Genomic DNA, 24,698 nt, shown 5'->3' on the forward strand with positions numbered 1-24,698 from the left:
GCGCCCAACTCCAATCGGTTAAAAACCTCCAGCCAAGTCAAAAACCTTGGTGTAGTCATGGACCTACCTTATGGTACACCAATGACTGAGATTTCAGTTCCATATTTTCTCAGTTCTCTGCCTTCTGGAAAACTCTGGTCAAATGATTTGTTTGTCAGAAATTTGGTTTCAAATGGCTCCACAATGGACAAGCTAAACTTGTTAGCTGTAGTTTCAAGAGTTGTGATTTATGTTCGTATTCGATGAGAAAGTCTTAGATTATGCTTTTGTTTCCCATTTCCTGAAAAGTTGCCAAACGGTTTTGGACATACAATACAGCACAAGGTTTCCACCTGACAGTGACGATATAATAAGAATATAATATCATTACCACCTTCCTTTAGAGTAGACTAATTGAACAGGGTAACACGACAGAGAATAAGCTAAATGCCTAAATTGTAAACTGTAAAATGTTGACACTCTTTCTCGATATTCCTATTAGGACCCTGATCGTTCCAGAACATTCCCTGCTGCAGTGTTGGTGTCTGGAACTGACCAGTTCAATCATTTCTCTACAAACAAATACTGACTATTATTATTACCATACTTTATCCTGAAATAGTGTATGCAATGCATCTATAATTGATAGACTGAATAGTAGACCAATTTTTTTTACAAACATTGAGACTGGATGGTGTCCAGTCCAGTCTCAATGTTTGTAAACATAATGATTATAATAATGGTAAATTTATATAGCGCTTTTATCTGAAGAGCTTTACATAGATTGTGCATTACTTTCACCCATTCACACACACACACATTCATACACCGATGGTAGCGGAAACCATGCAAGGCAGTTCACCAACCTGCTCATCGGGAGCAATTAGGAGTTCAGAGACTTGCTCAAGGACACTTCAACACTAATGCCCTGGCTACACTAGTATGGATCTTTAGAAAAAGATCCATATTCATATAGCCGTGGTGTAAATCTGGGGGAGCCCGGGATCAAACTGGAAACTGTGAGTTTGGCTCCCATGGTGCGATGAATCTGCCAGCTGGAATTGCATGGTAGCGAGAATGACGTTGGTGACCTTACCTTCTTTTAAATATACCTTGGTTATAGTTAGTGTTTACACTACTGTACCTTATTTTGTTGTGATGTTCTCTGTTGCTGCTGTTACCTGTCTTGTCTCACCAGTCCTGTGATTAGCCAGGTCAGTGTGGTTTAGATCTTGTTTTCCTAGTACCTAGTGTTTTCCTTGTTTAATCCCTCATTATTACTTCTGGTTGTTTAGCTTCTTGTTCCCTTGTGTGGTTTTTATAATAAAACCCTCTTGCGTTGTACTGTACTGCTCCGCCTCCACTTGCCTGTCCCACTTGGGTTCTATACTGTACACCTCCCTGGCTTAACCCATTTGACAGATTGAGCCAAAGCACTCTTTGTCCTGTGTTATAACTTTCCAAATAATTTGATTAAAAAATATATATAATAAATAATAAAGGCTGATATAGATAACCGATTAATTGCATAGTCAACCCAATTGATCCCAATGTTACAATATAAGTTTCCAGTAGGGTTCACCTTGCACCTATGATATAGTAATTCTGGGTGCAGATGCAGACTTCTAAAAACCAGTGCATTCTTATTAACAGATGTATTAGACCTACTGATGCACATATTGGTTGATGCAACTTAAAACATAGTGTTTTTACTTGATATTCTTTGAGAACTTCCCCAGAAAACACTAAATCTGCAGGCTTCATAATAAAACCCCTTGTGTGTGTTTTAGTTTTAAGTGAACATCACCTTATAATACATTATAGTCTATGCATAAAGGCATTACTATATGAGAGTAAAGAGGGGGTGTAGTGCCCAGACTGCTCCCTGAGCAGTTTGGTGTCACTGGTTGCATCTGCTTGGTTTGTCAATGTGTGAACGAAGCATAAGTTGTAAAATGCTTTACATGCATGATCTCGATACTGGAAAAGCTGCTCAAGTAATGTGTTACCCATTATATAAATACAATTAGTGAGATTCTGTGGCCTATACTAGGACTAAACCCATGGTGAGAGAGATTAAAATGTTTTAGAGCCAACTGCCCTTTAGCAAAAACCAGGTACCATGTTAAATCCCAGCACACATTGCTGTGTTCTATTACGTATAATAACATGGTGGTTCTACTGTAGACCAATGATGACCAAGTACATTTTAAAAGATTTTTTATTTTATTTTATTGTGATGGAGCAATACAACGTTTATTATTGAAATTATTGTTACAAGAAATGCAACAGCATGTTATGGAATAAACATTGACTTATTCCACGATGATGTATGATGTACTCTTGCTAAGCCAGCATTAGCACAATTTGTACTCTTGCTAAGCCAGCTTCAGCACCTCTGTGACCATGACCCCCACCCCATCAAACACCTCATGAATGGGAGCTTTGCACATGAACGCGCTGCACGTCACCAGCTTGTTTTTCACGTCCACGTGCGCTTCGTCCACATTTTTATTCACGTGTTTGCAGCCCATCTCCTTCAGCGTGCTGGCTGTCTGTGCATAGGGCCATCTGAGAGGGCAAACAAGGCAGGGGGGGTTAGAACTAGGGCAGCAATTATTGATTATCTTCTTAACGGTTATTCTATTGATTACTTTTTCAATTAATCATATACATGTAATGGAAGCATTTTTGTATTAATGAATCAATTAACCATTTACTATTTTACACTTTGTCACAGAACAGTGTCGTGCACAAATTGGGCCATGACCAATAGTTCCACCCGGGAATCGAAATGAATAGGATGCCTTTCTGTCGAATGTAATGTGCCCTTATACTTTGTTGTGCGCTGCCGCTGATGTTGCGCAGCGGAAATAGCAGATCTTTGTAAGCTTGTAGTTTTGCTATTTTTGCTATTTTAGAAAAAAGTTGAAAGTGAAAGTGCTTGGTTCTGTCTGTGGATTTTTTTAAAAACATCTTGTGGTTGAGAACCACTGTATTAGTTGACAGTGACAATCACAGTACAGACCGTTCACTCTGCTTGTCCTGTCCCACGGTGAGCTCGCATCCAGGCAGAGCTTTGGCAGCGAGGACAGGGGAGATGCAGCACATGCCCTGGGGCTTGCCGGCTTGGTGGAACGCCTGGATGAGCTTCTCCACTTGGGGTTGGATGGTGTAATCTTTCCCTTTCACTGCCCAGTCACTGAGATTCTTAGCCACACCAAACCCCCCTGTGCAACATCACACAGAAGAAGCAGCATGTTAACCAGTGGTCGAAGTACTCCAAATGTTTTACCTATAAGTAGAAGTAGCAATACCACAATCTAGACATGCCCTTTAGCAAGTAAAAGGCCTGTATTCAAAAAATAATTTTCATGTCAAGACCACCAAATTGACCCCCATTTGAAAGGATTTTGTTCCAGAGATCCCCATAAAAGATTTTCCTGTTCCATTCCAATTCCAAATCATTAAAAATGTCTCAAAAATGTTTTGAAAATAGCAAATCTGCAAGCTCACGTGAGGTTGTAGATCGGCTGTTTTTGAATAGCCAAAGTATAAAATAGGGTTAACATGATTAAACTGTTGCTGAGGACCCCACCTGAAGCCCCACTTTGAGAGCCAATGTTAGGGTAATTGAGACGGTCTCACCTGGGATGATGACAGCGTCAAATGCTGCGACGTCTATTTTGTCCAGGTCTGACACATCGCCCCGGGCGATACGGGCGCTTTCCTGTAGCACGTTGCGTTTCTCCTCTGTGGGGTTTCCTTCACAGTGGTTCACAACATGCATCTGATTGATGTTAGGAGCAAACATCTGCACCTGCAACGTTCATCCATATCCAATTAACACAGGTACTTAGATGTGCTGCAAGAGATATTAGTTAAAACAAAAGAATATCCCATTAAAAAGCTCTACATTCTGTAATCGTTGCTATAGATTGTTTGTTCAGTAACAGGGGTCCCCCTGTCTCTCCTGCTCTTAAGTGAACAGAGGAAAAAAACTAAAACATTTGGGTTATGCATTTCATCCAATCAGGAGAGAGAACCCCACAAAGATAATTTATCAGCTTGTGTTCCAGTTCCAAATTTGTGATTTGTCTGCTCATTTGTTTTCTCTCATCATTTTCAATTTCACAAACTATAGTTATAGTCCTATAAGTTCTATAAACTTTTAGACAATCAGGAAGCAGCATTCTCGGTGACGTCACCATTATATAGTAAGACTCAAGCCAAGCTAGTACCACTCCCCCATTAAACTCAATGGACTTACTCAGTAAGCACCCTGGCCAAGATATGACTTGGTTCCAAGATTTCTAGCGGAAGTCTGTGTTTAACGGAAGTTACGTCATGCGGTGCGGGTCTGTTTACATTCCCCAGCGAAAAAACTAAAATAGATTGTAGCTCTTAACTCGCTCTTAATAGGTGTAACATCACCTGAATCAATGTTTTAGTTTATAGGCCTATATTGTTTATTGTGAGCACAACCGACGGAGCAGGAGACGTAGACACGTTCTTTTTCCAGCGGGGAATACGTTTGCAGGAACACCGCACTGTGAAAAGACGACAACTTCCGCGAATATTCATCCCCACCTCCTAGAACGGTCTCTGCCTCATATCTTGACCAGGCTTTTCTCTTCGCAGATGAGTAAGCCTGGCTACGCGAGGCTACTCAGTAAGTCCATTGAGTTCAATGGGGGAGTGGTGCTAGCTTGAGGATTGGTCAAGCTTCACATGACAATTTGACTATCTTTTTGTATCTTTCTAGTTTATCTTGTATCCTTCATGAGTTCTCTCAATCCCCCTCTGATGATATTGTTATCCTGACCTGAACATTTTTGTTCATTATAGAGATATAGGAGAGACAGAGACCCTGTTACTGAACAAACATTTTTACTCTGAAATTAGCCAGCCCATGATGGAGTCAGTACCTTGGCTCCGGCGCGGCTCAGGTGCACCAGAACGGCAGAGGCCTCGTGGATCTCAGTGCCATCGTACACTCCACATCCAGAGAGGATGACTGCCACACGCTTCACCATGGCTCCTGTTACCTACGCACACGCACACACACACACACACACACACACACACACACACACACACACACACACACACACACACACACACACACACACACACACACACATACACATTAACACAGCGTCTGGAGTCTTTCCAAGCAGCACAAGAATCTCTAGTTTGTGTTGGTTGTCGAAATTCAAAATCCAAAATTGCTTGGTACTCATAAGTTATCCATACAATCCTAATCATTTAAGGCATTGGTTCTCACCCTGTGGGTCGGGACCCCCGGGGGGGTTGCCATATTATTTTGGGGGGTCCCCAGATGATTAACTCAATGTGCAACATTGTTTTCTCACTCAACAGTAAACAAACCAACAACGTTTAAGTGTATAGAGGGTATCCTCACATATCTAAAGTGGCAATTTAAGGACTTTTTGTGAAAATAGCAGATCTACATGCATGTAGATTGGTTTTTTTTTCTTTTCTTTTTTTTTTTGATTTTCACAATAGAACCGTGTTATAGCTAAAAAATATTATGCCTCAACTCTTAGTGCTCGTAGGGTTAAATATGATTCTTTTGGGGGTCGCGGCCTGAAAAGGTTGAGAACCACTGTATTAGTTGGCATTGACAATTGTGTTTGGTTAATTTAAACACTAGTATTTTCAGGACAAAACGTTTCAGCATTGCTCCATCTTAGGCACTATTTACTTACAGAGATTTTTGTTATCTAAACATTTGATGTCTTTTTTGTATCTTTATGGAACTGAAACAGGGATCTCATTTCATCTCATTAGTTTAATTAAATAGCCTTTTGTGCACCTAAAATAATGAAAGGACCTAGTGGCACCATGCAGATGCTCTTCCCTATCACTGTCACCTCTGAATAAAATATGAGACAATTACTAATCTCAACTTTATTTGCACATTTAGTGCAAATAAAGTTTAGTTGCAAAGCGTTTAAAAAAAACAAGGTAAACTAAAAGAAGTCAAATCTGAAGACTATATCAAACATTATTAGGCATGTTTCATAAACAAGCCCAAGGCTCATCATTACATATTTAAACATGGAGGTGACAGAGGACACGCCCCTTTGGAAGTGGCTCATTATTATTTAAACAGGATGGTGACAGTGACAGAGGACATACCTTCCTGTAAACAGAAGGAAGATTGATCGATTTGTGCTCTAATGGCCTATTCGTAATTCATAGTACGACCGTGTCGCTCGCTTTCATTTTTGGCAAGCAAGTGTGATTTGATTAAAGCCCAAGATTTTAACTCGGGTATACGTTTGGTTTTAGTATTCGAGTTTGGTCTCTAAGCCAAGTTGCAATGTTAACCACTTAACCCTATAATAATAATAAGAAGAATCATAATAATTTTTAAAACCTTTTTGGAAATGTTTTAGAAACATTGCCAATAGCCTAATGTCATGTCTAAAATAGGGATGGCAGGTGGAAAGTAGGTGGTAAATTAGTATCTCACCTTTGAAGAAGTAAAGCAGTGAGAGTGAGAGCCTTGTTGCTGTTCAGATGAGATGTGACAAGCTGAGCGTTGAAGCACCGCATTTTATACTTTCTGTCCACTCCCACAACCTCCTGTCCCCGCCCACAACCTGTGTTACTCCATAGCAATGAACTCATGCGGGATGGAAACACACTCACACACGCACACGCACGCACGCACGCACGCACACACACACACACACACACACACACACACACACACACTGAACTGCTGAATCATGCACGCACGCACGCACGCACGCACGCACGCACGCACACACACACACACACACACACACACACACACACACACACACACACACACACACACACACACACACACACACACACACACTGAACTGCTGAATCATTCACCAGTATAAATCTAATTTAACACAACCAACAGCACTTCTATTCAAAATTGTATTAATGTTTATAGGAGCAGCTATTCATATGGAAATTAAAAATGTAGACCTTTTTTTCCCATGTGGCCTTTTTTTACATTTTAGCAACAGATCAAAACTGATAACTAAGAAGTTGGTATTGAAGTTGATGTAATTTATATGATTTGGTTAAAACAAAATATGTTTTTTGTTAAGGCAGTGAGTGGTGGTCATACACTGCTATAGACAAGCAACAGAAAATAGATTTTCAGGAGGGACACCAATTTCATCCTCTTTTTGTATTACTTCCAATTTCACTTTTATCCTGCATTATGAGTTTTGAGTAGAGTTTTGAGTCAGAGCATTAATAAGTGTTGCGCAATAATGTAGTTCCATACAAATTGAAAGAGTACAGTAAATATGAAAGTTACAAACATCAAATGTAGTGTTTTGGATTTTCCATGGCCCATTCTCAGTTCTCTGCTGGAAAGCTCCAGTCAAATGATTTGTGCTTTGTCAGAAGGTGCTTTCCAAGTTCCCTTTCTTCACTATCACTGCATAGTTGTTGCTATTCATCTTCCACCCAAAACATGTGTGTGTAAAGGGCTAACACCAGTGTCGCGAGAGAGCCTTTGAGAACACTTGACTTGATATACAGTGTAGCCTACATGTCATGTGATTATGTGCTGGCTTCATGAGTAAACTGAACACAGAACCTCACTCTCTGCCTCGTTATTATTAGACTAAGATAATAACATATTTTCTGACAAAGGATCGAAAGGTGTTTTTTTCAGGGAATTAAGGCAGCTATTTGCAAACATTGCTTAGCTGTCTGTATCGTCTTGCGCCCTCATTATTGATGCAATCATGTATAGGCTACGGGTACCACAACACGACAAATCTCCTGCAACATATTAATGAGCATGTCTTCCGACACTTTACGAGTCACCAAAATCAATCAAACAAATTCCAGACAAAAAAATATATATATTTAGGATAGCTTTATGATAACTAAAATGTAAAAAATAAACTGCCACAGACATGGACTTGTCTTGAAGTCTTGCCACGGACACACTTGTCCATGTACGGATTGGGAGGTTTGATATAGGGGCCTATATTATTTAACAGTGATGTGTGTAAGTAATGTTTGAGTGGTGCGCGCGGGATTTTCGCGCAATGTGCACAAAACCTTTTACACATGAACTTTGGACCAATATCTAAAGATGTATCTCGGCTGATTTTTAAAAAAATAGTTTCTATTAGCCAATGAATATTGCAGTTTCATGAAAAATATTTTCTGCCCCACATACATCAGACTCACTGAAACCAATCTTAGACAAAAGGGGGTCAAAGTGGGGGTTGCTATAGCAATTGTTTGAAAAATACAATCTTTAAACAGGCATAAGTCTTGCCTTGTTTGGCCTAAAGCCATGCGACTCTCTTACACATGTGGCTTGACCAATAAACTCTGCCCTTGGATTTTTCGCCATGTTGAGCACTTTGTAAAACACTTAACCCTGCAAGACCCGAATTAATTTCTACTGGACAAATAAAAAAAATAAAAAAAATCAGATGGTGTTGTAGCAGTCCTAATCACAGGAAAATGTAATGTTAAAAAAATTACAATGTTTTTGTAAGGTTTTATAGCCATAAATCATAAATCATGCTCTAATTTGCATTCTGGGGATATTTTTCACAATACTAACATGCACGTGTTCTAGACATTCTAATGATCACGAAAAAAATATTACAGGCATTTTACTTATGTTTTAGTGAGGAATAGCTTCAGTTAAAAAGTGAGATGTTGTTCGTCCAGACGCTGGAATTTCAACTTCTCTGGGAGGTGTGAATGTCAGCCTCTGTGGGGGGTATTTATATGCAAATATCGTGGCCAATGACATTGTAATACTAAACAATAGGATTTAATGGTGATGTTAATGTGAAAAAAGAACAGGAAAACTAATTATAACATTTTTTTTTAAAAATATTTAAAAAATGTTGCCAAAAAGCAACGCTGGTTAAAGGGATATTTCACTTTCAAAAAATTGCATTTTATCGTCTAATCAGACTTTTATGAACAGCCTTGACAGATTTAATTTACTTCATTCAGTGTTTAGATATTTGATGTAAATATTATCAGGCCCTCCCTCTGAGTAGTTATTTTCAATGTATGACATACTTTGTTGTGAAAGTAGCCAGTCTACAATCTCACAACATTTTGGAAAGCACGCGTTGTAAGCTTGTAGATTGGCTATTTACGCTAGTTTGTGTCCCTCGGAGACATCACATTTATATCTTGTGTCTCTGGCTAAAAGGTTTGGGTGTTCCTTGATTCATGACGGAAGGTCATTTTTATAGTCATCACCAAACACCGAGCAGTAGCCTATTGTTCTAGCTAGCTCAATGGAGAGTGTGGCAGACTGTATCAAGGTCAAGGACAATGTGTTGGGTTCATGTATTGAATTTTTATCTCCTAGTTTTACAAGAATTTGAAATCTGCCATTCTAGATAATAAAGACATGCCTTTTTAATATCAAAAATCCTTCATAACTCTGCTCAGCTATTCAAAACACTCATGTATTCATTGCATGGTGTTCTTTCTCTCAAGTTCAGCCTTCTATGTTTCTATGACTTATTGTGCATATTGCATTTTTTTTTTGCCTTTATTGATAGGACAGTAGACTGACAGGAAATGGGGGAGAGGCAGGGAGTGACATGCGGCAAATGTCGACCGGATCGGGAATCGAACCGGCGACGCCGACAGGCATTGATGCCGAAATGGCAATGCCTATATGGTATGCGCCTGGTCCACTAGGCCACCAGGCGCCCCTGCATATTGCATATTTAGTGCATGCGGTTGACACACACTGACATTTTGCACCTTACACCCATGTACAGCGCACTGATTTGTATTGTTTCTTTTGTATAGCACCTTAACCCATTAAGACCGGGTACGCATTATTACACATTATCTATCTATCACCACTGGGTGACCAAGTGGCGCTCTTGAGCAGCCTTGACATTAATTAATGGACAACAGAGGAATTCATATACCGGTACTGTAGTAACTCTGCTCAAAGGCAGCACTCACACTGAGTGTGATTATTAGTGGTGTGATGACTGCTGTTTTCAGGGTCTATGGAAGCAACCTGATGGTGAAGAAAAGGAACTTGGGAAGACACTTGTGGACAAACAATTTGACTAAACATTTCCCGCAGACAGAGAACTGAGAAAAATAAACACCTTCTCAAGGTGGAAATATCATCCCTGCGTTGTCACGGGGGGAAATCTCACTCTTTCAAACGACCATCATTTCGACAACGGAGCGTTGGGAGGGTTAGCGACTCACCCCACAGAGGTTGGGGTTAGGTTTGGGTGTCGAAAAGATGACACGTAGAAACAGCGAAACGTTCCCTTGTCACGGAACTTCTTCCTATAAGGCTCTCAGTGCTCAGTGTAGGTTGCTCCATTTTCATCTGCTGCTTCGGGTTTTGCTACAAAATGTACAACATGCTAAATGAACCGATATTTGACTGTATGTTTTCATAGATTCTTAGATTATAGATTCCTCATCCTGACTTAATATCAGGAGGACTAAAACTAAACTTTTAATACAATCTAGATAAAAAAATACCTTGATGAACCCCAAACTAATGCATAATTGTTGCTGCAATCCACATTGAAAAATATGAAAGATCCACAGATAATATGTTACATGTTTTTATTCAATATAATACAAGTTGAAAATGATACATAAACAAGAAACATTAGGCCTACAAATACAGTATTCATATCCTCCAAATTAACATTTTCACATCCAAACAGGGGACCTAAATCATACATGGGCAACTGGCGACGCACCCTTTAATTACTTCATTCTATATTAGTCTTTTTTGTATTTGTATTAAACTCATTAAGTTCATAAGTGTAACTAAATGCAAATGAAATAGAAAATTCACTTTTCAGGATTCCAATAAAAAAAAGCAAAAAATAATTTACGATTACAATTCAAAAACAAAAATGCAGATCTACAAACTCAAGATGCGTTTTCAGCTTGTAGTCTGGCAATTCTTGCTACTTTTGTGACATGTTAGAGCATTCATTTATGAAAAAACTTTCAAATATGGAGATTCAGAGGTTTCTGCAATGTGGCCCTCTGGAGTGAGTGTGAAAATATAGTGGCCCTCTCCAAAAGTTGCCCACCCCTGACCTAAATGATAAAGTATGCACACACATTACATAACTCAATGCCACACCAGTTGCCACCCCAATTTTGTTACAAAAATATATATTTTTAAGAGCAGCATGTGGTGAACCTATTGTATGTCACATTGTTTGCTCAACTGTGCTTATAAATTATTTTGCGTTGACCCAGCTACTAATCAACTAATTGATTGTCATTTTATATTCATTCATAGACTGTTGTAACCTATACGTATTTACCGGTATACCTCTCAATCTGGGAAAGCATCTGTAATTTGTTTCAGGTTTCCATCTGCAACAGAGGCAATTAAAAGGAGGAACAATTGTGCAAGATCTTTCAATTATGTTAAGTGATTCTGGCGGATTCACTGCAGCTGTGAGAGAAGGACCGTGCAATCCTCAAGCGTTTCAAGCTCTTCCACCGCCTCAAGCAGCCCGTCAACCTTCTCAGGAGGAAGTATGGCCCCTGCATTGTCACAGAACTTCTTCCTCAGGCTCTCGGTGCTCAGTGGGTTGCGCCAGTGACCGTAGAAGGTGTCACAGTGGCCCTTAAGGATGTCTCCTCCGGCCAGCGTCACCTGGACCTCGCCATACATACGGTCGAAGTTGGCCGGGTTGTCGTCCGGGTGCTCCAAGCGGACACGGCTCAACAGGGCCAGCAGTTCAGGACGCCGCAAGGCAGCCGGGGAGAAGGACCACACCGTCACCTTGCCGTCCAGGAGAGCACTGCAGGCAGTCAACTGGAAGGAGTGGCGTGCCTCGTGCTCAGAGTCGGGGAAGGGCCTGTTGACAGACCAGACACCAGATACAAAATCACCTGTTGTAGCTAGCTACAGCAAAACTACTTTTTTTTTCTTTTTTTTTAATCAAGAACAACTTTCCACCAAACAAATGGGCAGGCAAAACATGCTCAGTTTGATTGTTTATTATAAAACAGACTGAAACAGAAAACCCTCTTGTCTGACTTTAAATTAAATGTATACCCCTCACTATTTGGGACACTTTTGTAATGACTGGTCTATTTATTTATTTATTTATTCATCCCGACCGCGATGGCCCGGCTACTTGGAAAATGTAGTAAGCTACACTACTAGTTACTCTTGATTAAATATAGCTCAACTACACTACAAGCTATCCCCAGAGAAATGTAGCAAGTTTCCGTTATGCTACTTAGAAATGTAGTTAAGCTATGTAGCTAAGCTACTTGTAGCTAGCTACTGCCCATCACTGGTTGGCGGTTATCTTCGATTCAAATTGGCTTAAAGGAGTAGTTCACCCCCCAAAATGACTTTTTTTCTATTGATTACTCATGCCGTGGAGACTTGAGTTCAATAATATTTGTTGTTTTTTGTCGCATTCCTAAGATGATAATTTGATTACAATGAATGTACCCCCATTGATTCCAAATGGGGACCCAAATGCATTTGCATTACTCTAATATATATATTTTAGACAAATACAAAAAACATATTATTGAACTCAAGTCTCCATGGCGTGAGTAATCAATAGAAAAAAGTAATTGTGGGGTGAACTACTCCTTTAAGGGAGGACCAGCTGGCAGGTGAGCCAGCGGACCATGTCGGGGTGTGTTAATGTGGGCTTCACTTCCTCCACACAGCTGATTCAAATCACTTAACAAGCACCAGGCTCACAGTAGCAACAGCAACCTGTCAGAATGAAACAGCTAAGAGGAACAGGAAGTGATTCCCAACTTTCAGGCATGGGCTCATGGGACACTGAAAACTCGTGGCTACAGGGAAAGAAAAAAAATGTACTACTTAAAATAAATTCCTCATGCCTGTTGCTAAGGTATGGCAACATGACTGGTGTCTTGCACGCGCACCAGTCATGTTGCCATACCTTAGCTTTTGCTGAAGTGACGCCACTGCCCTTACCTGTTGATGTACTTGGAGTGCGGGACTCGAAGCAGGATGTCGTGCACCTGAGAGGGGAGGACGGGACGGTGGGACTCCTGGCCCACCAGCAGCTGGTGCACGGCGGCGGCGGCCTCCGCCACCCAGTGCATCCCCAGGTGAGCGGGGAAGCGCTTGAAGGCCACGTCCTGCTCCTCCAGGAGGAAGACGTGTTCTTCGTCGTCAGGGGAGTGATGGAACACATTTACTCACGTACTGTTACTTTTAGGTACTTTTTTACTTTACTTTCCAATCGTCTGTACTTTTACTTCTACTCCACTACATCTCAGTGGCAAAATATTTGTACTTTTACTCCACTACGATTATTTGAAAACTTCCATTAGCTTCCATTAGCCACTTCAGCCCTATATACATTTTGGGCCATTTGAAAACAGCCGATCTACAAGCTTGTAGATCGGCTGTTTTCAATAGATTTTTATACATATCATGCATGTGAAAACTTTTGATGCCAATACTTTTGTACTTTTACTCAAACACACGTTGAATTACGGACTTTGACATGTAACAGAGTATTCCTACATATTAGCAGTATTCATACTTTTACGTAACAGACAGATGTACCTTTTCCACCACTGTCGTCGGGGGAGGTCATGTGGCGCGGCGCGTAGTCCTCATAGAAGACGTTGAAGCCGTCCACCCCTGGCACAGCGTCCAGGACCACCAGGCTGGCCTCCAGGCCTCGCGAGGCCAGCAGAGCCGCCTCCATCCCCAGGCGGGAAGCGTTGCCGATGTGGAAGGGCTTGGACTGGGTGGCGGCGTTGCACATGGGCGCTCCGGCATGAGAGGCGGCTATGGCCAAGGCATGGTGGCACTGGGAGCTGTCCAGTGACAGGAGGCGGGCGCACGCCGCGGCGCTCCCCATGGTGCCGACCACGCTGGGAGGGTGGAACCTGAGGATGCAGAGGGTTCGGAGTTCAAAGAGGGACCGAGAGACCTTGAGGTGATTAGTCTGTCTGTAACTTGTCTGTCTTATTTATAGAGTAACCCCAAATGTTTGTCGGACTACTCCTACTCCCACAGTTTTGGCAGCAGTTTTGGGGAAATTGCAAGTGTGATTGCATTCATTTCAACCTTTATTTAATTTTCTGAAAACACACTGAGGGCTGGGACCCTCTTTTCCAGCGGTGCCGAGATTACAACAACAACACAATTAAAACACAACAACAATATGAAAAGAAAAAGAATACAGAATACGAATAAAATTACATGATTAAGAGACAATTTCATCACATGATTTATCAACATCAATTAAAACAGGTACAATTTAGATTGACCAAAGTTGATATAAATCTGACTGAAAACGACCTAGGGGAACAAGAGAACTATAATTGAAGCCTGTAAGTTGTTCCAAGTATATGGGCACAACATTTGAAAGCTGACTTTCCGAACTCTGTGGAGGCATGCGTAATCTCAAGCCTCAAATAGTCCTGAGACCGCATATGATAGCCAATAGTTTTCCACTGCAAAAGATAATTTAAATTAGAGGGTAAATTCCCAATTACAGCTCAACCTACAGTGGTCAATTAGCAAGGAATAATCAACATTCAGCCAGTCATCAAGCAAGGAATAAATAAAAGTCTAGTGGTTAAGATGTTTGGCTTTAGTGTCCCTTCTCTCCCTTGTACAAATCCTGATTGCATTCAAAGGTGCATTGTACAAGGTCCTACTCCTAGCCTAGGTTACAAACATCTATTTTAACCACCTGTTTGCATGTCAGTGCCTTGTTCCTTGGTTCAGATATTTTGCTCTAAAGCCTGAGTAGCCCTTCATTTTGTTTGTGACAGCAGAGCTTGCTTGGAAGGAATAAAGACAGCTACTGTAAGCATGGTGTTGTGCGGTGGAACACCATGTGCAGAGACACTGTGTTTCAGGACAGCACAGTTGACTCATTGCAGGGCTCTTTCATAAAGCAAATGAAGTGTTGGGTCACAACAAACAGCTGCCTAATGGGGCACTCAATCAAATGTTTCTCCACACAGCCATCAGCAGAGTCAAATATGGCTCTTGAACTACCCTTAAGGAGCGCTTCAACCATTTTTAACCTATCTTCATATAATTGGTCCTCACTAATGATCATTATACTTACATTTTCAATTAAAATGTCATAAAAGAAAAGTAATATAGCCTAACCGTACCCTCACACATTAGAAGGACAATATTAGTCACACAAGGATGTGTGTTTTCAATGAGTCTAAACATGGTAAATGACATGGAGTTTGAAGTTCAATGGCTTTACTGTATAGCAGGGGATCAAATAAATAAGAAATATCTAATTACGGAATGAACCAACTTAAAACCGTCTTGGGTGCACACAAAACGGCTCCAGTTGGTTAAATTTGTGCACTCTCAGATTTACATAATTTAATGCTGAGGATTGTGTAATGTAGCTGGGGGTCCATGCAGAGATGAAAAACTGAAAAGGTATCCGTGGATTAATGGGAACCATGACAGAAGGTTTATAATCACTATGTAAGACAGTGGTTGGTTCTCAACCTTTTTAGGCTGCGACCCCCAAAATAATCATATTTGAACTGGGGACCCAGTTTGAGGCTCACTGGTGTAAGACATGTCACCTCTTTGGTATGTTGTAGGCGTCGTTGGAGAACCTCAGCAGTCGGCCCTGGATCTCGATGCCCACGTTGAAGGCCATCAGCAGGTCCAGGCCGCGGGGCCTGCGGTCCGCGGGCAGAAGGTCACACGCGGCCAAGAGAGCAGGAAGCACGGCGCCCGAGGGGTGAGTGGCAGGATGCCACGTGTCATCAAAGTCCATAGAGTGAGTCTGCAGACAACGAGCAGCTTATATGCTTCAGTATATCAGGGGTGGGCATCTTTGATGATAGAGAGGGCCACTGTATTTCCACACTCCACAACATGTTCTACTTTGTTACTCTATTATGGCACACAAAAGTAGCAACATCTTTTCTATTTTTGAATTGGAATCCTGAATAATCTTTTTTGCTATTTTTGAATTGAAATCCTGAAAGTTACATTCATATTTAATTTCAAATGCATTTAGTTATACTTAAAGGGGAAGACCACCCATTTTCAATATTGAACTATGTCATTAATATAATGACTAATACCTTAGAGGAGTTGTGTGGAAATAAAAAATAATAGTTTGCAATACAAACCCCAAAATCAATCCTCCAGTTCTAGGCAACACAGAAGAGGGGGAACTTTTTATTTATTTCCACACAACTCCTCTAAGGTATATTAATGACATAGTTCAATATTGAAAATGGGTGGTCTTCCCCTTTAAGTTAACATTATGAACTTAAATACAAATACATTGGACATAAAACAGAGTAAAAGACAACAGAATTGTAAAACTAGTCATTAAATTATACTAATATAGTAGTATAAGTAATTAAAGCAGGTCATGTTTTGCATGTTTGGAATTGGAAAAGCTGAAATCAATAATAGTGATGATGGTGGGGGCCCATTGCCCATGTATGGATATGGTACAGTAAATGTGTAAGGTCTACTATTGTGTCAGTACCATAGCTGACAGTGTTTGTGTTGGCTGGTGCTGCATACAGTATATTTGGGTTGTATACTCACTGCCACCCCGTTGACGAAGGCTGCCAGTGTTGGGGACAGCCTGGTGCCCGTGCGGCCGTACACACGACTGATGTCATCGGAAGCGTATGCGTGCTGAGGGCAGGAGGCAGGGGACAGGTGATTTAAGTCAGTCGCACGCACGCAGGCACGCACACACAAATATTTTACGACTTTGTTAACGTCAACAAATGTAAACATTCCATCCTGAATGAACATTACACGCTAGAGCCTCCTCAAGCCTTTTTGACAAATGTCTACATGATCTTCTATAAGGAGTCAAAAACAAGTTGGTATTGTAGTACACAGTATATTTTGGTTTTCTTTTTCCAGGACCTATACAGAGCCCTAAGTAGCTCATTACCTTGCAGTGTTGCAGGGCCAGTTCAAACACCTCGGTGGTGCTGCCGACCAGGCCCACCCCGAGGCTGTCCAGCACCATCCTCTTGCTGCGGTGCAGGACGGTGGGGGACAGGTGCTGAGGCTTCAGCTCGCTGATGAACCTCCCAAAGCTGCTTGTCACCGTCCCCTCAGGGGCCTGTGTGGCCGCTGTAGCAGTGTGATGTGGAGTAGCAGTAAGATGAGTCGAAAAATACATCTCAAATTGTACTTAAGTGAGGTACTAGTTACTTTCCACCACTTGAGTTTACTCATCTGTCACAACAACAGACAGAATCAACATGAGACTGGCCCAATATTTACACCAACGGCGCTCTTGCATTATAGCCAACTTCAAGACAAATAAACATATTTGTCTTGTCTTCTTGACATAAGCAATCTCACAAGTATAAGCAATGAAGTATTATCATACGTGACCTTAAAAGTCAGTTGTTCTCAAACGTTTTAACCTCAAAGAGCCCAGTAATTCTCAGAGTTATTATAAGCAGACTATATTGCATTATTAGTATGTTTCAATGCATTATAGAAAGTGTTCTGCCTTTCTTCCTTCACAGTTTTAGTGTCAGTGGTGTCATGAGAGTTGAGATGGAGTGGAGTTATTTCTTACCTTCCATGATGTACCTGTGCATTCTTCTGATTCCACACAGCGTCCCAATGGGTTTCTGTAAGACAAGTGTTTTTTGAGATGTGTGGGTCCGTCTGTGGGTTTTTAATAAACATTGAACCAGTCAAGATCATTAACTAGAGTTTGACTAAATAAAAGTAACAATGTTGGACATTCAAGGTCTCCAAAGTGGACAGCAATGACACAGTAAACATCACATGTGACGGAGGTGGACATCAATTAGAAGCAGTGGATGAGAGCAGTGACCTTCTGGCTCTCTCTGTCAGACAGATCTTATGAATTCAACCTTTAGATCTTATTGGGTGTCGTCGTGAGTGTTGCTCTGCCGGCATGTCTCATGAAAGAGCCATTGTGTGTGTGAGTCAGCTGGACCAGGTGCACAATGACCACTGCACCATCCGTCCAACTTCATCAACTTTAAATAGAGATCAAATAACGGATCGAGAATGATTCAAATGCCCCAAAACATCAAACATGATCAGAATGTGACACTTTTTACTGCACTTTTTACTGCATTAAAAGGTGTAATATCCTTCTTTTTAGGGACACAGGCGAGAAGGACGTCTGAGAAGAACATAACTCCCCAAACCCCCCGGAAAAGCAGCATAAATGTTTACCTGTACTTTGGAGAGCATGATGGTGTTTATTCAATCTGTTTTCAGCCCCTGATTTGTTTTGTCTCTTCAAGCCGTCGTTGCTGTCCTTCCCGTCAGGAGGGGATGACTGCTGATGCTTTTCAGGTTCACAGTCCAGTCGGCCTCGTTATATAGGCCCTCGTTGATAACTTGATAACCGATCCAAGAAGTCATGAGGAAGATTTCTCCCAAATAAAAGTGAGGGATTTCCACTGAGGTCATTATCATCACCATCCTAGTCCTCAGCTGAGGAGTGTGCATGGCGATGGAGGAAGTGGACATCTTTACGTGTGTGTGTGTGTGTGTGTGTGTGTGTGTGTGTGTGTGTGTGTGTGTGTGTGTGTGTGTGTGTGTGTGTGTGTGTGTGTGTGTGTGTGTGTGTGTGTGTGTGTGTGTGTGTGTGTGTGTGTGTGTGTGTGTGTGTGTGTGTGTGTGTGTGTGTGTGTGTGTGTGTGTGTGTGTGTGTGTGTGTGTGTTGGAGGAGGGTTGATGTCATCACGAGGATGATCGCTGGGAATTTCCTTCAGCCAGTAAAGGTATATGAGGTATAATTAATTCACAGCTCATCCCCAGACCAGACAGCTCTACGCTTCATCTCTTCCAGTCTCAGGTAAATGTCAGACTACATCCATTCTGCACCACGTAGTGTCTTATTGTTACTCTTAGGCTATTATTATAATCATTATTATTAATATTAGCCTACCACCACTTCATCGCAGTCGGGTGGAAACCGCTACTTTTCAGTAATTGGTGGAAAAATGTAAACGTGTTCCAATGGATGCAGTGTAGCTATGATTTAGTCACAAGCTCTTGTTAACACTTTTCATTGGTTAAATATTTATAAAAGCCAAATTTGGGCATGTCATTATAAAGGTGAAAACTTCTCTAAATTTAAAATAGCTTGTTTACATATGCACAGCTGCTATATTGACTGGTTTTGTGTGAGAGTCTGACACTCATGTGACGAAGTATAAAACAGAGCATTAATTCATGAAAAAAGTCAAACATAAATGACATGCAAGGTTTCTACCTGATGATGCATGGTCGTTTTTCAAAATGTGTATTCTAACACAAATGGAAACTTTGAAATCAGCTGACCCATGATGTTGAAGTACTTGATTTAGGCTATTTATTTAATTTTAATTATGTAATAGTATCAATACCAATATAAAAATACTATGTTAGAAGTAAAAGGCCTGTATTAGAAAATATGCATTTGAGTAAAATACAAAAGCATTGGCATCAAAATATACTAACTGTACCAAAAGCAAAACTTCTATGAGCATACGTAGAAGTATAAATTATCTAAAAGTAAAAGTACCTCAAAAATCGTACTTAAGTAGGCCTACGGTACAGTACAGTACTCAGTTAACACCACTGTACACCACTGAAAATGGTACCTTAGCAAAGTTAGCATAATGCTGTGCTCCTGAGTCCAAGAGTCCAGTTAATCCCAGTGTGTGAGTCTCACAGACTGCAGCTGAAGCTGTGTGTGCCCTGCTCGGTGACACAGGTCAGGTGACAGTGTGAGTTTGTCTCTGCCTCCTCACTGCATGAAGTTCCTGGAAATAGCAGTAAATACTGTAAATGGGGAATAAGGACATCGTTGCTGTCGGGCAGAAACCTCCTATGTCCATGTTTTACATTTTTGTGTTTTTCCGTAATTAATGCCCTACTTCAGTGGTTCTCAACCTGTGGGTCGGGACCCCCAGGGTGGTCCTCAAATTATTTTGGGGGGTCCCCAAATGTCCAGTTGTGCAATACCCTTTGAATCCGTCTGTCTGTCTGTCTGTCTGTCTGTCTGTCTGGCTCTCTTTTATGCCCATATATGGTGTTCTGTGTCCAGGCCAGTCTGTGATGTCTCCAAATTTGGGCACTGTAGTGATGTCAGTTGTGCATTGTTTTAGCATGCAGCTGTTACCATGGTGGCGACAATGTTTAGTATCACTGATCTCAGTATGCAGACAGACGGTCAGACAGCGGACGGACAGACAAACATTCGGTCAATTAATAGTTAGTGCCTCAAGGGTGTGCGAGTCCCCAGTTAAATATGATTATTTTGGGGGTCGTGGCCTGAAAAGGTTGAGAACCATTGCCCTACTTGATCATACAGTGTCACACAGAAATAGAAATTAGCTATTTTTTATTATTTGAATCCTGAACAGTTTTGGACCCGACAGAGACAACATGCTAGTTGGTGGTTCTCAAATATGTTTCATGTCAGTCGACCCTCAAATTGATTTGGCCCACAGACCCCCATCCAAAGATCTTGTGTCAGGGAGGGACCCCCATATGAGAAGATTTGTCAAGAGTTGTAAAATAGATTTCCAAGCTCGCAACGCGACAATAGCTGAAAAATAAAATGATGGCTTAAGTGTTTAAAATGTTCCTCATTTAGTGAATACAATATTTAGGTTTTGATAATGCCTAATTTTGTTTGTAACATTAGTTATCTAATGGAAGAGCTGCATGACCATGAAATCTGATACACATTTCTGCCTTTCATTCATGAATCATGAAATATAAATAAACATGTTCCCAGAAGACAAATCAATCCTCCTCCTTCACTCATAATTGTGTGTGCTTTCAGTCTGCAGTTTTGCTGGCCGCAACAAGGCAAACAATTCACCAGTGTTAGAAAGTTACTAAGTACTAGTCTTGTGCCTGGGTGTGTGCACATTATTTGAGGGATTGAATGTCCCTGAGGAGTCTCAGAAGTAATGTTGGAGAACCCAGACCGGTGCCTGTTGGGCAGAATAGTCACCATTAACGTCCATTTGTGCAATACCCGTTGTATCCGTCTGTCTGTCTGTCTGTCTGTCTGTCTGTCTGTCTGTTTGTCTTGTGTCCCTTTAACGTCTTTTTCCATTGTTTTAACTGAGCCAAAACTTTAACTTGTCGCATCTGACGTTGAAAGCATGTCAACGTCAGATGGTTTCCCAGCCAGCTTCTATGGCGAGCCAGGAGTCCTGGGCATGCTGTCCAATGGCATCAGTGCACTCCTGGTCCTCCTAAGGAACTTCAACACTGCCCACACCGGCGTCCAACCACAAGGTGTGGAGAATATTCTAGCAGGTAAAGAAAGTGTACAGCATGACAGCACCCGAGTTTTGCCCGGGACACAGAGACAGACATACCGGTACACACACACACACACACACACACACACACACACACACACACACACACACACACACACACACACACACACACACACATGCACACAGGTTTCGTGAATTTAGATTTACAAATTACTCTTTAATGTTTTCTGTAGGTGTTCACCTCATCCTGATCGGTTGTATATGCCAACTGGTGGCCGGCCTCCTATCCTTCCGAAAATACGACCACCTGAGTGGCACTGCCTTCATCGGGTACGCCGCTCTCTGGGGCAGCTACGGTGCCACCAGTATCTACTATGGAATATTCTCGCCCCTGTCAAGTCACGTGCCCAGCAATCTGTCTGTGACAAATACCACCCCAGCATCAGCTCTGTCCCTCGATGAATCTGTCATATCTGGTCTGGTGCCGTACATCCTGTTGTCCTTCCTGCTGGCCTTCTGCTCGGCCACGGTCAACTTCATCATGCCCTTCGTGTTCGGCGCCATCACGGTCACGCTGGTCTTCGAAGCGGCGTCCAGAAGCGGCGGCCAGAGCCCATGGGCTCTGGTGGTCTCTGGTGTATTTGAACTTCTCATCCTCGTCTTTGCCATTTACGGCTCAGCCGCTCTCCTGGTGAAAGGCCTGACTCAGCGTCTTGCCCTCCCGGGGTTCGGGACCCCGCTGTTCAACGTTCTCCTTCTAGGGACCGCCAACTCTACAAATGCTCAGAGCATCGGGCAAGAGAAGAAAAAGAACACAAAGTACGCCGAGCCTATGGCCCTGGGATTCTTTTGTGACACTGTTTCTCCCTTCATCTTTGCTTTCTACAGCTTTGGATACATCCGAACCTTTGCCTTAGGTCTGTATTGATACTGTTTTTATTAGCTATTATTTCCTCCCCACTGTTACTGTATTATAGTGCGTGTACTTTTTCCATAGAGAGGGTGTGCTTTATCATGATTATCGGCACGCCAGCCTTGCTGCAGGAACGACAGGCAAGTTCTGTAGGCAGGGCTTAAGTGCCAATAATTATGATAAACCACGACCCTCAAGGGTAATATTAAGACACACAACAGTTATGCTTAAAAAAACATGTCAACTTCATTTAATTGTAATTAAGATATTCGATAGAAATTTCTAATTTTTGAATGCCAGATTTCGCTACTATGTCCCTGAACTTCACATGAAAACTGTTGGCGTAGCCGCTTACAAGGCATCGTCTACGGAAACAATAATAGCGAGCCGGCAGCTATTTTGGCGTTTCTTTGTTTGATGAGCCCTGTTCTATAATGCTCATTATCATCACGGGTAGATAGCTATTTCAACCAATCAGATTGCTTCGCCGAAACTACCTATTGTATAATGCTGTTTATTGCTGATGCTGTGTTGACTTAGTTTCTTTACCCTTTTTTGGTCTTTCTTTTCCTTTCTTTCCTTATTAGGTGTTGCCTGGGTCTCGATTATCTCGGTGGCCCAGCTGTTATCTAGCTACTACGGCCACCTACGCCAAGATTGCTACCATACAACAAAGTTTGGGATCCACGCCACATATTGGTTGATCAAGGCTTGGGAGGAGTTTGTGGCGTCTGTCCTGATAACGGAGCCCAGTAAAGTGGCCTCTGGCAGAGAGCCGATGCTAGGTGACTGGTTCTTTGTGGCGGCTGCATTGGTGCTCTGTGTTTTATGCCTTAACACAGACACGCTGGAGCTGACCCACAATGCATTGTTCCTTCTCCTCACCATCGCCACCATCCCCATCATCCCACTCCAGAGGTACTGCTAGGCCTGTCACAATTGTTACATAATCACCTGAACAGTTATTTGCAACACTTCACGCAATTTCAACCGTATGTTCGTATAATTGGTCCTCACTCGTCAATCATTATAAGATGGCACATTATCCATCCACTCACTCTGTTTCTCTTTGGTGAACTGTGGACAGTTCAGAAACCTGCCTACCTATGTGATCGTCGATGGGGATTCCAAGGTTAACTGCAGCCCTAGCATGCAGAAATAGATGCCATTATTCTTAGAATCTTGCATGAATAAAACATACACATTTTGAAATGTTGTCTGAAATGACCAAACCTGCTTACCGAAGATGTCACTGGTAGGCAGGTTTCTGAACTGTCCTCGGACAGAAATGGTGTCATCTGACAATGAGCATTAGTGAGGACCAATTATATGAACATAATATTGTTTGAAAATGCGTGAAATTATTTGTAACATCTACGTTGCGCAATTTTGGTTTACAAAGCCTTAAGGGCAAACAGAAATGTAATCTATTATATGCTCAAACGTTCAATTCCAAAAACGCAGTTAAATCATTAATCACGAATATGTGTATGTCAATTAACTGTGAACTTAAATGATGGTGACAACTCTAGGTTCCGCACATTTTTTGGAGTGGCATGTTCCCTGTTCATGGCGGTCTCCCTATACGGTACGTTCTGCCGTCTCATCAACTCCATCGCAGAGAAGACCCTCATCCCCGTTGGCCCACAGGTGGTCTCCACAGACCGACTCAAGAAGGTTCTGGGCTGCTGCAAACGGAGAGCTGGAGACCAGCAAGGTTTTATAGTTTTTACATTTTTACGTTTTTATTTTTACATTGTGACTTTAATATGTTTTCTACTTTAGTTTAGTTTTTACTCCATATTCTAAAATTATTGTTGTAGAGTGTTTGTACAGGCCCAGGTCTCTTCATCTCTCCTGTTCTTTAGTGAACAGATACATTTTCAGTTCGGGATGCTATTTTCTTTTTCAGTGTGCGCTCTGTTAGCTACAAAAAGACATCGAGAGACAGGGACTTCCGGTTGAGATGTGGGGAGAGAGGACGTGTCTTGGGGAGCTCCCAGTATACTTTGTTAAACCTGTAAATTACTGTTATAAAAAAACGTGTTTGGGAATACTAGCGATCAGAAGTGAATCTTGGGCTTGCTTTGTGGGACATGAGAAAGGAAAGGGGTAAGAAACCAGGATTAAGAACACGGTCACTACTTCAAAGTCAAACAGAAGCGGCTGAAGACATGGTGAACGCACACAACGCGGAGCCCGAGGTTTCGGGAGAGCTGCAGACCACAGTCTGGTTAGCTGTTATGCCTGGCCGAGATTGCAGCCACATAGACCTTGAGTGTTGAAGGCAGCAGACAGCTTCTCCAGTAGCGATTGCAAGAAGTGTAGTATTACTGGCACAGAGCAACTCTCAGGTACCTCTCTGTTGACCTCGCACCATTTTGAGAATATTTTCCACCTGTTGGCATAGAGTGCCCTGGTGGAAGGAGCTCTAGCATCTAAAACAGGTAAACAGGTCCACCTCTGCTGTGCTGTATCTGTGCCAAATCTCCTCTACTACCTCTGG

At 41.8% G+C, this 24,698-nt stretch overlaps 3 protein-coding genes across 4 annotated transcripts in view; 1 reads left to right on the forward strand and 2 right to left on the reverse strand.

The window, feature by feature from the left end:
- LOC308302414 (putative alpha-ketoglutarate-dependent hypophosphite dioxygenase) overlaps positions 1 to 568 on the forward strand; it is a gene marked incomplete at both ends in the record, with an annotated part of 9,322 nt that extends 8,754 nt beyond the window's left edge. Inside the window, one exon of the mRNA XM_080746668.1 lies at positions 482 to 568. Coding sequence (XP_080602794.1) covers positions 482 to 568 — 87 coding nt within the window. The remainder of the gene's footprint in view (positions 1 to 481) is intronic.
- A 1,789-nt stretch (positions 569 to 2,357) lies between these two features.
- LOC308301772 (glutamine amidotransferase-like class 1 domain-containing protein 3, mitochondrial) lies at positions 2,358 to 19,712 on the reverse strand (the record flags this gene model as incomplete). 2 transcript variants are annotated; one of them, XM_080745875.1, is made up of 5 exons in its annotated part: positions 19,639 to 19,712; positions 4,908 to 5,027; positions 3,628 to 3,799; positions 3,008 to 3,209; positions 2,358 to 2,550 (listed from the first exon to the last, which is right to left on the reverse strand). In XM_080745875.1, the coding sequence occupies exons 2-5, from the start codon at positions 5,013 to 5,015 to the stop codon at positions 2,358 to 2,360; spliced, it is 675 nt and encodes a 224-aa protein (XP_080602001.1). In that variant the 5' UTR covers positions 5,016 to 5,027; positions 19,639 to 19,712. The 2 variants fall into 2 exon arrangements, with proteins under 2 accessions (XP_080602001.1, XP_080602002.1); XM_080745876.1 differs by lacking the exon at positions 19,639 to 19,712 and adding an exon at positions 6,482 to 6,517.
- irg1l (immunoresponsive gene 1, like) lies at positions 10,671 to 18,537 on the reverse strand. The gene is made up of 8 exons (XM_080745839.1): positions 18,221 to 18,537; positions 17,586 to 17,640; positions 16,944 to 17,128; positions 16,583 to 16,675; positions 15,595 to 15,800; positions 13,583 to 13,911; positions 12,983 to 13,175; positions 10,671 to 11,870 (listed from the first exon to the last, which is right to left on the reverse strand). The coding sequence occupies exons 1-8, from the start codon at positions 18,236 to 18,238 to the stop codon at positions 11,453 to 11,455; spliced, it is 1,497 nt and encodes a 498-aa protein (XP_080601965.1). The 5' UTR covers positions 18,239 to 18,537; the 3' UTR covers positions 10,671 to 11,452.
- Positions 19,713 to 24,698: the final 4,986 nt, after the last annotated feature.

This window comes from Nannobrachium achirus (genome assembly GCF_963921795.1).
Source record: "Nannobrachium achirus genome assembly, chromosome: 17".
Classification (NCBI taxonomy): domain Eukaryota; kingdom Metazoa; phylum Chordata; class Actinopteri; order Myctophiformes; family Myctophidae; genus Nannobrachium; species Nannobrachium achirus.